General features: G+C 39.8%; 2 protein-coding genes and 2 long non-coding RNA genes across 7 annotated transcripts in view; 1 reads left to right on the forward strand and 3 right to left on the reverse strand.

Moving 5' to 3' along the window:
- The first annotated feature begins 1,718 nt into the window (after positions 1–1,718).
- l(3)mbn (lethal (3) malignant blood neoplasm) lies at positions 1,719–6,908 on the forward strand. Of its 2 annotated transcripts, none has more exons than XM_020953378.2 (6): positions 1,719–2,013; positions 2,083–2,194; positions 4,730–4,873; positions 4,986–5,711; positions 6,062–6,124; positions 6,207–6,908. In XM_020953378.2, the coding sequence occupies exons 1-6, from the start codon at positions 1,981–1,983 to the stop codon at positions 6,815–6,817; spliced, it is 1,689 nt and encodes a 562-aa protein (XP_020809037.2). In that variant the 5' UTR covers positions 1,719–1,980; the 3' UTR covers positions 6,818–6,908. The 2 variants fall into 2 exon arrangements, with proteins under 2 accessions (XP_020809037.2, XP_086694815.1); XM_086838689.1 differs by having other exon boundaries at positions 4,986–5,150.
- On the reverse strand, positions 6,909–8,202 carry LOC147642773 (uncharacterized). The gene has a single exon (XR_015272959.1). It is a non-coding gene; the product is annotated as an uncharacterized LOC147642773 (long non-coding RNA).
- LOC147642772 (uncharacterized) lies at positions 6,909–8,529 on the reverse strand. Its single transcript, XR_015272958.1, has one exon. It is a non-coding gene; the product is annotated as an uncharacterized LOC147642772 (long non-coding RNA).
- The window catches only part of LOC110184747 (DNA-binding protein D-ETS-3), a 33,691-nt gene continuing 27,723 nt past the window's right edge, over positions 6,909–12,876 (reverse strand). For all 3 annotated transcript variants that reach the window (XM_086838690.1, XM_086838691.1, XM_020953377.2), the window contains 2 exons: positions 9,043–9,251; positions 6,909–8,933 (listed from right to left, as the gene is read on the reverse strand). In XM_086838690.1, the coding sequence (XP_086694816.1) occupies positions 8,797–8,933; positions 9,043–9,251 (346 nt within the window). In that variant the 3' untranslated portion in view covers positions 6,909–8,796. The remainder of the gene's footprint in view (positions 8,934–9,042; positions 9,252–12,876) is intronic.

Genomic DNA, 12,876 nt, shown 5'->3' on the forward strand with positions numbered 1-12,876 from the left:
TCGGTTAATTGCCCACAAATACTCGAGGGAATTGATTACGGCTCAAGCGCATCCACGGAATAAATATCAAATTAGGCTGAGTACATAATAAAAAGACAACATTGTCTTACAAAATAATAAAGTGTTGTTTACTTAAATTATAATTTTGAAAGGGAAATGGAATATATAGGGAAATATATCGTTGTAAAGCTCATCGATCATTATCAGACAGTTGGTTTTGTTTCGCCATAATTAATTTAAATATCATGCCTTTTTATACCCTTGCAGAGTATTATAATTAGAGTTTTTTTTTAACCTTGAAGGGTATTTTTTTAAGTCAAAAGCTTTAAACTAAGTGAAGGAGTCATTTCCGACCCCATAAATCGTATATATTCATGATCAGAATCAACAGCGGAATCGATCTAGCCATCTCTGAAAGAAAACAAAATTTGAGCAATTTTTTCCAAATTTTATAAGGGGTTTTCATTAAAATATTAAAAAATCGACAAAAAATTGAATTTTTTTATGTTTTAAATTGAGTATGCAGATTTATTAACATAATAAAAACTAGCATAGAAACGCTTTCCGAATCAAAATTAATGCTTTTTGGGCAAAGTTATGAATTTTTTAAACTTTCAGTTGTAAAATAAATAGCATATTAAAATATAGATACAAATCTACTAAAAAATGGTATTATAATTTAAGTCAAAAGCTTATAATTCTGTGAAGGAATCATTTCCGACCCTATAATCCATATATATTCTTGATCAGCATCAACAGGCGATTCTTTCTAGGCATGTCAGAAAGGAAAAAATTTTTGAATTTTTTTTTTTTTTAATTTTTGCATCGTTAAAATGGCAAAAAAAAATCGACAAAATTTTTAATTTTTTTTATGTTTTAAATTGACTATGCAAATTTATTTATCTACTAAAAACTAACATAGGACAGCTTTCCGAATCAAAATTAATGCATTTTTGGCTGAGATATGAGTTTTTAAAAATTTGATTTTTCGAAAAAACTGTCATATAAAAATCATAATTAAAATTCCTCATAAATAAGGAAACATCTTATTTTCTATAATTATTCCTAATAATTGGATTACTCGCTTTCGGCAGGATCAATAACTATCTCAAACATAATTCTGATTATAATTTCTTCCTCCATTAAGTTGCTAAAAATAAACCATTGCTCAAGCACGAAAACTAGAATAAAATAAATAATGAATGAAAATGAAAACGAATTAGAAACCTGCTAATTAACTGATTTATGCCATAATTAGAGTTGTGAAGAATATAAATGCACTGCCAACGACTTTTGGATGCACTTTAATTAATATTCATGCTGCAAATTGATCCAAATGCGGATCAAAGGCAGCCAGGAAGTACGATATCTGTGAACCACAAGCATTATTTAAGCAAATCAAAGAGCCAGTTGGCTTTGTTTGGACATTCCGAGGATGCAAATGATGCTCTCGAACTAGCTGACGGGTTGTTTAAATAATCAAATAAATAACCTCTGCAGCAGCGGTGCATGAAATTGAAAATTATGAGCACAGGTACAGGCTTTGGGCCAAGTCCAGAGGTGTGATGCCGTTGCCGTTCTGGCCAATGCTACCAGCTTCGCGACTCGAGATACACACAGACACCGCCCGGGCTCACACAGATACGCACGCACACCTGTGCGGGGCCAGAGCGTCCGCTTCTAATGTTTTATAATGTTTACCTAATATTATTAACATTGTCAATTCGCTGGCGAACATCGTGGGGTGTGTTTCATTCTGAGGCGCTTGCTCCGAACTCCGTGAGAAACGCGTCGCCGCCGTCGTCCGATCGAAATCGAATTATCGAAATTCAAATATCTAGACACATTTATTTGTATTTTAAAATATAAATGCGCGATTATTTATGGTTCTTCGTGTGAGATATCAAGCGGTTTGTTAATAGGCGTGAAAATAAAAATCAAATTTGTGACCCATTAAGAAACGAATTATAGCCACAGAATATGAGTCTCAAACTGCTGGCGATTGTTAGTGCTGTAAGTGTTTTGCATTGCCAATTTTTGGGCTCTTGGATTTCTCACCGCCTCATCGACTTCCTTTTCAAGCTGCTCCTGGTGGCGTTGTCCTGGAGCCAAGTCCTGGGCGCGGCGACCACAGTGCGTCCCTACAAGTTCGGCTTCACCATCGACGAGCAGATGCATCGGCAGGAGAAGAGGGGTGAGTCGTGGCAAATATTAATTACTTGAAATTATCACTTTTATTAGGAATTAAAGGAGTACAAAAGTAATTAAGAACACGACCGATATTTTAAGATTTCAGTGGGCGTCTGTATTTTTGTTAACCTCCTAAAACCCTCTTTAGTCCGCCAGTCTCACTGACAACCTGGCAGTTGGCTAATGACGCTAATTAAACCATTAGCATATCTCGACTACTGTGCGTCGATTTATTGACACCAAAACCGAAATATGTAAATAGAGATGCGTCATCTTGGGCATCGTTAGAGAGGCATCTGCTGCAGCATGGGTGAGCTGGTGGCCAGTGTAACCAGTACCAAAAAAAGCCATAACTTTTGACTTTTGTGCCAAAGCGATGGCTTTGCGGCTTGTGCAATGCCACACAATACACGTTTGATGCACCTGAGCGACAGGTCAGCGGCGGCAATTGAAATACCAGCGCCGGCAATTAGCTAAGTCTTCAATAGAACTCAGTCTGATCTCCGGCCAGATTCGATTCTCCATTGTCCACAGGGTCGTTATGATTTTTATTTCCATGCTGAATCGGTGATAAAGTTTTTCGAGAAAAACGAAACTGAAACGCGACTGATTTGCATAACATGTAGCTGCCGCAGTCGCAGACGCAGCACCCGATGTCCGAATACAAAAATCGCTGCCTTATTTATGGTTTTTCTTTCTTCGGCTCCTAATGCTAATTCCGAAAAAGAACAGAGCCAGAGCCACATTTCAATATTTATAAGTATAATTCTGGCATATGAAATGCCAGAGTTGAGGCCAAAATTCGTATTACGTTCATAATTCAACTGATCCAATCCGCACGCAAATTCAGGAACTTGTTGTGCATGCAAAGGCAAATATTTGTTTGTTCTAAAAATCACTCGAACTGGATTATAGAAGGGTATAAGGCGTTCCAAACAAAAGCTTTCAAATCTTTTTACGGCTGTATAGTTTTTATTTAATTTTTATTATTTGAAATTCGAGCTGCTTGCCAATAACTGGATCACTTTTTCGGTGCCTAGTTTGCGGGGCATTACATCATCTGCATTGTTTTTAAATTAAAGAGATATATTTATTCTTTTGAATTTATGCTAATTACTTCCTATGATTATATGATTTATGAGGATCAAGGTCTAGAGATAAGTAGTTCCTTATTTAAAGGGGTAAAGTTATAGAGCACCAAATTCTTTGTAGCTTAAAATTTAAAAGGAATTATGTTTAAATTCCAATAGATTTATATCAGTAAATTGAAATGTATGCTTATTACTTTTAATAAATTCATGATTTATAGGAGTTCTTTTGCTAAAGAAATATACTTCCTTATTTCAAGATGAAAAAGGAATGTATTAATTATTTATTGTTTGTAGTACTGTTTTATAGATTAATGTTATTTCATTAGAATTTGTATAAATTATTCGTATAATCTCATGATTTATGTGGACTTGAACCTGGTATTATTTATTTTCTAACCCAAATATGATAAACGAATATAATGTATCATTTTAACACAAGTATTAGATAATTAGAGTTTAAATATGGTAACGACATGATATGGTTTTTATAGTATTCCACATATCAGAACAGCAAGTCAATCCTAGTTTTTATTTACATTTAAACAATGTATATTTTTCACTTATAAATTTAATTTTTATTGTTTTATGCATCCAAATGTGTATATTTTTAAAAATTATTCTACTTGTTATTGATTTTTTAACGCTTTCATGTTATTTTCCTTATAAAAATCAAAGTTTTTCATTAAAATTCAATATATTTATAGACTATGCTCGATTTTTTATAACACCACTAAAAAATATGCTAATTTTATTGTTACTTTTTTATTACTTTGCCTTTTTAAAGCCAGAAAAAAACCTTAACTAATTTTTATTGATTTGTATTTAGAAGTTTTTTCCAAGTCACTGAACAATTTGAACCTGCAAATTGATCACGACAAAGGAATAAATTTTAATAAAGAATTATTTTCGCAACTAATGACAAATGTCAGCATTATATTCCCGAATTAAACATAAAACAAACAAGCTAAAGCCAATTGATGCAAACCGTTAAAACGAGTATTGGCCAAGGAAACCTGTTTACAAAGGCCACCAAATGCAAAAAAAAAATAAATCCAGAATTTGTGGAGCACTCCCGTAAAATCTGGTGGGTGGTGGTCGCCAGACAGGATGCTCTCTTTAAGATCGTTAAAATTTCTACCAAAAAGATTATAAGTAATTATCAATAAGATGCTGGGATGCGAGCATAGGAATGTCGTGTGCGTAGGCAGGTGGTGGAGGTGGCATTCGGATTGATATTCGCCTAAGAAACCAGCTCACAAGTTATGAGCGTCATTATCGATACAGTTTATTAGATCTTAATCTTTATGGGGCTCGGGTCTGGCTGGGCAGGTTATGAGGCGAATTTTAATATTCACAAATTCGCATTCATATTCGAAAAGAACATAAAATTCAGTGTTTTTCGTTTTTGTTTGCTTTTGGTTCATCTCATCTCGTTTCCCGATCCGCAGATGAACGCGGCATTGTTATGGGCGAGTTTGGGTTCATCACCGCCGATGGAATCTACCATGTGACGGTCTATGCCACCGATGAGGAGGGCAAGTTCCGGATAATCTCCATGAAGAGTTACCCCTACAATGGACCCATCGGAGCGAGTGAGTATTAAGACTTCAATATGGAAAATAGAAGCTTAAAAGGTTGATTAAAGTTCCTGTATTATAACATAAAAATTACCCCTTTATACCTTCAACTTTCCCTTCTCCTTAGAGAGTGTCCCCGCTGTCACAACGCCAAAGGCCCTGCCTGCTCCTGCTGCTCCTGCTGCTCCACCACCACGTTATAATTTCAACACGGAGGCCTGCTCCGGCTGCTTCCTCAAGAAGACCCCCGTCAAGACAGGCATTCGCACTCTCTCACAGCCTCTTGCTCCAGGTAAGCCAACGGATAGGGGCCTCAATGTCCAGTTGCCCTTCCGGGAGTCCATTGCCCAGACAGTGGCCACACAACTCGGTTTGGGACAGGTCACACAGCACTCCACGCACACTTACACGAACCCCAGTGCCAAGATCCCCACAAAGGACATCGAGATGGGCCTGCAGCTGGCCATGACCACCTATTACGACTCCAAGGCCGCCGTCACCGGACACGTGAGCACACAGACCCAAAAATCGGGTTCCCCGAGTAGCACTAAAGTGGACTATAATGTGGGCGTGACCCGGAAGGCGGGACCGGTGACATATTCATCTCTCAATACCCGGCTAAGCGAGGATGCCATCCGATCGGCCAGCTCTTATTCGGGTCAGGTAACAGTTCCTCGGCCCTTGGGACAGCAGCCTCTGGTGGCCCCTTCCAGTGGTCAACCGGCAGCACTTTCCAGCAATTCCCGTCCAGGTGTTAATAGTGGCCACGCCCTTCGAGGGGGAGTGGCTTCCGCCAAGACGGTTTCCGGTTTGAAGGCACCACACACTACACTCGCACACACACCTCTTTTGAGTAAGCAAATTGGCTAAGAAATGTATACCAAAATTCAAAACTATTTATTTATTATAACTATTTATCATTTCTTAAGTATAATATTAATTTTTTGTTTATTTTTTTTTTGTATTTTAAAGTTCAACACATCAGAAATTGAGTTTAGACTTTTGTAAAGATTTTCGAAATTTTTTTTATATTAATTTGTACAGATTTTTAAATTTTTTTAGCAAATAACTTAATAATTATATTTAAAACTGACCGCTGCCATCTATGAGTAATTGTTAGAACTAGACTATTTTACCTACTTGAAACGTAGAATGGCTCAAGTCCTTACTAAATATCCTTTGGGAATTTTTTATTTTTAACAGATTCAGCAACCACAACGGGTGCTTCGGGAGTGGCAGCCCATACACCAACCGGAAGTACACCCTGTAAGTCGTTTGAGTAATGACTAAAAATTGAGAAATTTTTTAAAATTTTGTTTCCTTTTCTTTTGAAATTGATAAAAAAAAGCGTATAATAATGGTGGAGCTGGAGTTGGAGGAGGATCAGGAGCTGGCGTGGGAGGAGGAGCTGGCGCTGGATTAGGCGGCGTCACTGGTGGAAGTTTCCTGCTTGGCAAGCCACCAGCTGGAGGCGTTTCCGGCCAACCGCAGTTTGGTTCCACGGGTAGGGGAGGTGTTTCCGGTGGTGTAGGACCCTCTGGAGGATTTGGTGCCTCCGGAAATGCTGGAGGATCTCGAGGAGCTGGAGCCTCTGGAGGAGCTGGAGGATTTGGAGCCTCTGGAGGAGCTGGGGGATCTGGTAAATCTAGCGGATCTGGCTCTGGAGTCGGAGGAGGCAGTGGCAGTGGGACAGGCACCATTTCCCGCGGCGACACCGGCGACCTGTACAAGTTCAAGTACGTGCTGGACTACAACGGGCACGAGGAGACTGGCAGCCGGAACGGCGACAAGCAGGGCAGCTACTTTGCCATCGGCGATGATGCAGTCGAGCGGACCATCGAGTACATAGCCAATGAGTATGGATTCCAGCCGCACATCAGCTGGAAGAAGCTGGACGGGAAGGCTGCCCTGCCGGAAGAGAACTCCCTGAAGCACTACGAGTTCAAGTGGTTTAATTAGTCGAATTTCGAATTCTCCCCCTTTCGATGTACATAAAAACATAATAAAATCTGTTAATTTTCTCGAAAAATAAATAAAGTTAGTAACGGAATCGGTTTTGAATTGGGTTTTATTTGTTTTTTGTTGTTGAAATTTCTTGCCTTAAATTAACTAAATTCTTAGAGGGTTTCGGTTTCGTTTTTTGGTTGTTTTTTTTTCGGGGCTTTCATTTTCGGTGATGTCTGTTCTATATTTTATATTTTAGGTTACTCGATTTTTTGTTCGTAGAGTTTACATTCAGAATTTAAAAATTGTATACACTTAGATCGTTATTTCTGGCTCTTAGTTTGCCTCTTTTGGTTTTTGTTTTTAATTTTCCTTGCTTTCTCTTTTTTGTTTGTTGTAAATACACACACAAATCGAAGTAGTTACACACAATTAAATGTTTATTCTCGTATATATATATTATTAAATATATATTATTATAGTTAAACTTTGACTTAGGACCTAGAGAGTTCTGCGTTCACACACAAATATATATTTGTTTATATATAAAGTATGTCTAGACTCGGGATTAATGCGTACTCGCAGTTTATGTCTCAATATTAATTCGATTTTAATTCAATTCGTTTTGGTTTTTAAAAAATATGTAAGAGTTTTAACTGTACAATCAACTATCACAGTCAACCATCTTGAAACAATAAGCGATAAATCAGGTAAAACTCAGAGGGGAACGTGGGGGGATTCTATCGTTAAACGCTAAACATTTTTACACATAGTTCAATGGTATTATTTATTATGTACAAATCGTAAGTCGAAGCAAGAAATGTGGCAAAACTCTATAATTAGACATTCACTGGGCTACGTTTTTTGATATTTACAATTGCTTTTACACACACGAAATGCTAACAACAATTGGAAGTCTCTATATAGAACTAGCTTTGAATTTTGTTAGGAAAGAGAGATTTAAGTGGCAATGGATTTCCTCTAGAGAAACACTGAGAGTTCGGTTCTATTTCGTTAGCTCTTGCTCCTTGCTTAATCGGAAACACACATAAAATATTTGTAGCCGACTTTTGGGCTTTCGTCCTTCCATCCCCTAATTATAACTACGAATAAAATCCTCGCCAAATCTACTCCACTCTATACTCTTTAATCCTCGTTATCCTTGGTGGTCTTGGTTGCAAGTTTTACAGTAAAAACGTGGCCTGCTCGCCGCTCTTCATGTCCAAATAATCGTATAGCGCCCGCTCATTGGCCCCATAGTTCCCGGTGGGCAGTACGGCCGAGTGTCCGGAATGTCCTGGATGTCCTGGGTGACCGGGATGATGGTACGGCGACGGCAGATTGTCCAGGCCAACGGAGGCGGCAGGCGTGGCGGCCGGCGGTGATGGCCCCGCGCCCATCGTCAGCCCGAACTTCTCCAAGTGGCATCATTTGAGCAGCGTGGGCAAGCTGCTGTTCATCAGGCGATTGCCCACGACCAGGGAGTTCAGCGTGGAATTGCCACTGCCCACGCCCACGCCCACGCCCACTCCCACACCCACGCCCACGCCCATGCCGGCCACACTGAGTCCTCCAATGGTGCCAAATCCCGCACTGGCATGAGCCGGTGCCGCCGTCAAGGTGGCCGTGGCTATGTTAAGGTTATTGCTAACACTGGCTGAGCCTCCGCCACCGCCACTGGACACATGTGATCCGTTCAGGTTGCCATTGCTGCTGAAGCCACTCATGCCAGAGCCACCTCCTCCTCCTCCACCGCCTCCTCCTGAGCCGCCTGCTCCTGCTCCGCCGCCGCCGCCGCCGCTGCTGGTGGTGCTACTCGAGGTTGATCCCACGCCGGTGGTCGCACCTCCGCCACCGGCAGCGCTCAGCCCGCCACTAAGGCCAGTGGAACCAGCCGCTACGCCCGCCGTCGAGGAGGCACTGCCGCCGCCAATGCCCGAGGCACTGGCGATGGCATTGCTCTCATATTAGAAGGCGCCACCGGACGATGATGGTCATGCGTAGTGGGGATAGCTGCTCAGATGGGGCGCCACATGCGAGGGAGTCACGTGGCTCATCGAGTGCGGCTGGTAGAGGTTCGTGGCGGGGCTGCCCCAGTTGCCCCACGAGGCGGCCGATGGGAAGATCGAAGCTGTGGGGGAGGAGAGGGAATAATTTAGAATCTAGTTTATTTGCTTTTCCTAAATTCAGTAATTTAACAGCTCGAAGTTTGATTTCTTGAATCACAAATGGACTCTTACCGGACGATGAGGTCATGCCATGATGCGGACTCATGAACGAGCTGAGCTTGGCGCTGTGGTGATATGGTGTCATGAACAAGTCGCTCTGGTACTTGTAGGTGGGATCGCTGGCCGCCGGCTGTGTGGCAGCTGCCAGTCCTTGGAAATCGAATTTGTACGCATAACGCTTGCCGTGCACCTTGGTCATTATGTTCTTGTCGTAGTAATACCTGAAATAGAATGATAGAATGGCTTTTATTAAAGGTTTTCTTAGAGTTTTTACCCCCAAGAACTATGAGTAAGGGGGTACAAATAGATTAAGGATATGCTAAAATGTTTAATCCTTTGAAACACTGCATGTTTCTACTTAAAACATACTTTAAATCTGTATTTCAAATACCATTTACTAGTGTTAATCTTAATTTCAAACTGAAACCATAAAGTTGACTTGCAAGTGGAAATCAACCCTCAGTAAATGTACTCCGACTGCCCATTTCCCTCAATCTGAATGTGGGAAAGTCAAACAAAGGCTGAGATGAGCTCAGATCCAGCTTTCAGTCCTCCCCTTGCCCCCCAAAAGGACAATAAATAATTACAAAATAATGCTCGCTTTATGCGTTTTAAGTTAATTTGCTGACATTAAGCGATTTTAGTGCCGCTCCCCCAGGAGCAATTAAATGGCAACGCCTTGTGCACAAACGCAAATAGAAATTGGCCAAGACAAGGGGGCGGAAAGAGAGATGGAAAATTATGTGGGCGTTCATTTCAGGCCAAAAGAAACTCGAGAGAAATTTGTTTGCATTCGAGGGGTTAGCAGCGATTTCTTTTCATTAAGTTGGACAGGCTTTTGGCACAGCAGACAGGACTCTAGGCCTTTAAAATATATCCTTTAAATAAGGAGCAGGGATAGCTCCCTCTCCTCCATATTGTCCGCTTATTGTTACGCTTTAAAATGTCCACAACTTCCGCTTGACAAGTGAACGGCGGCATAAAAAATGCACAAATAAATTACAAAAATAAAAAAACGAATTGCAAACATTTCAATGCATCAATGCAAATTGGCATAATGTGTGCAGTTGAGTTGGCTTTTATTTATTTTTTTGACCAACTCTCCTCCATAAATTATGCCAATTAAGGCCATAAATTAAAAGCAGCAAAAACAAAGGCCTGAAAAAGCAGAGGGAGAGGGGAGAAGGAGGTCCTCTTTGCACAGACAATCAAAGCCAATCAATGACTGATGAGGTCGGTGGCTAAGGACAAAGGCGCTCAATCAGGAGGAAGGACAACGGAGAGCGAGACAACGAAAGGATTAAAGTAAACCCATTTCGAGGATTGGCCTGGCCCATGGAGAGACCAACAAAAGGCCAGCTGGCTGTGAATAAACATGTCAAATGAAGCATTAAAGCACTTGTCCTTGTTGTGGGTCCTGCGTGGGTGTAAGCTGAGTGTTAATTTACACACACACACACACACTTGCACTCGCATTTCTGAGCAAACATGAAAGCCAGCGGCGTTGATGTCTCTTCTCGTGTTCAATTGAGTTGAAAAAAAAAATATATAAAATGGAAAGAAAAAAGAGAACAGACATGTTGAGGCTTCCTGCACATCAAAAAGGATTTCTCGTGTGATTTTCTAGACTTTTTACATTTTATTTACATGTGTGTGTGTGCGGAGGAGCATGTTGCAAATTGGCTGCCAGGACTTTTCCACTTCAATTCGCATCATTGGTCCTCGTCCTCGTCCTCTCTGATTGCAAGTGACAGCTTCAAGGAGATGGCTAAAAGGGTTCGTCCTGGTCTCAGGCCATGTTTACTTAGCAAATTGACCGTTGCACAAATAGTTTTTTGTGCATATGTTTCTCTACCCAAATCAGAGATATATTCTAGAGAAATTCTAGAGAGGTTTTGGGAGGGAATCCCATATTTGGCAATCGAATTATGCTGCCCTGCAATTAGATTGCGATTTTATTGGATTTCTGATTACATTCCCGTTCGATTTGTGATTCAATTTCTGTCCAGGCTTTCCTCGGCCACGCCCACACACAATCAAGTGGGCCAAGTCTTGGATCAGCAAGTGGATTAGCTGTTTTTCCTTCTTTTACGTATTTTTATTTATTTTTTTCTGGGCAATTTTCCGACTGTTTTGGCATCAAAGCGGCGGCTAATCAGTGCAGCAGCAGGCACAAATCAGTTGGCAAATTGCACACATGCTCGCATTTCGATGGCTGAGATACATCTAGAAATATCTGCTAATTACGGAATGCTCGATTGCACAGGGTACAAAAAAAAAAACAACCCCATTAGTTAAGAGGGAAACTCATTAGAAAACGAAATCGAATGTTGGTTTTATGTCTCTTAAGTTAGCAATACTATATTGGAAAATCAACATCCAAAGTTTCCCTGGACATAGAAATATAAAAATAAGAAAGAAAGCTAAGTTCGGGAGACCGAAGTTCGTATACCCTTCCAATTTGCCATTGGATCAGGTAACAAACTTTAAATTGTTCATAACTCAGCCAAAAATGCATTGATTTCAATTCGGAAAGCTTTTCTGTGTTAGTTTTTATAAAGGTAATAAATCAGCATACTTAAATTTAATATTTAAAAACATCGTTTTTTTTTCAATTTTTTAACCATTTAACAATGTAAAATTTTGAAAAAAAATTAAAAAAAAAAAATTTCCTTCCAACACAGCTAGAAAGGTTCGCCTGTTCATGCTGATCAAGAATATATAGGGTTTATGGGGTCGCAAATGACTCCTTCACTGACTAACATTAAAAAACCCTTTACAGGGGTATAAAAATAGCTACATATAACAATATACGATATAAATTAATTTTATTTATATATTTATTAGCATTGAGGAAGAGGAACTGCGCTTTACTTGAAATCAATTATGAAAAGCTTCATAGATATAATCAGCAGTTAATAAAAACAAAAGCTAACTTCCGCAAGCCGAAGCTTTTATGCACCTGCAGCTTGGATCATATGATCGAGTTGAAAAAAAAACATACAAACAAAGCTAAGCTTTTCCGTGCTAGTTTTTATTAGGTCAATAAATCTGCAGGCTGCATTTAAAATAAAAATGTTCGTGAATACTTTAAAAATTTAGAAATTTAATCATTACATGTGTTATTATTATTTATATAATATTCCCTTTAATTTCAGTTTCCCTTTATGCACGCTCTCTTGGCTCTCAAAGCTCTCTCGGCTCTCTTGGCTCTCTGGGATCTCTTGGATCCCGTTGCCAGCTTTGCCAAGCCAAATGAACGGTTTTCAATGGCGAAAAAAAAGTGAAAGAAGAAAAACTAAACTGCGGCGTGCTCCTGCTAAAAAACGTTTTTACTCGGTAAAAAATGTTTAAAAATACCAACAAAACAATTAAATCTATTAAACTAAGTGCCCTTTATACGGGGACACTCGAAAATTCATCAAACAAGTGAATTATCAAAGTATTTAAAGGAATTAAAAATTTGCAGTGAGTGCTGTCTCCTTTTCCAACGGGAATTGTGCGAGCGCACAACGGAATGTGAAAAAATCACGCATTGTGCAAGTGCCGAAGTGCAATAACATAATAAATAGGTGTGTGTTAACTAAAATAAGACGTTTTTAACACAGTTAGCTAGTGAATATCAAATTTAAGCCACTAAAACTGCAATTAAATCACGTGAGACTCCCGTGGACAACGGCAGGCAGTGGAACACCCGCCAATATGTATGCATGTATGTGTGCGTTGGAGTATACATATTTTTTGGGAGTGCATGCCACTCGCTCTCCCTCTCTCAAAGCAAGATGCAAACTAACTGTTTTCTTACGCTGTTTTGTGCGTTTGAAAGAAAGAAAGAAATGTAAACAT

Source organism: Drosophila serrata, unplaced genomic scaffold (assembly GCF_035046125.1).
Source record: "Drosophila serrata isolate PLE 108 unplaced genomic scaffold, ASM3504612v1 contig_359, whole genome shotgun sequence".
Taxonomy (NCBI): Eukaryota; Metazoa; Arthropoda; class Insecta; order Diptera; family Drosophilidae; genus Drosophila; species Drosophila serrata.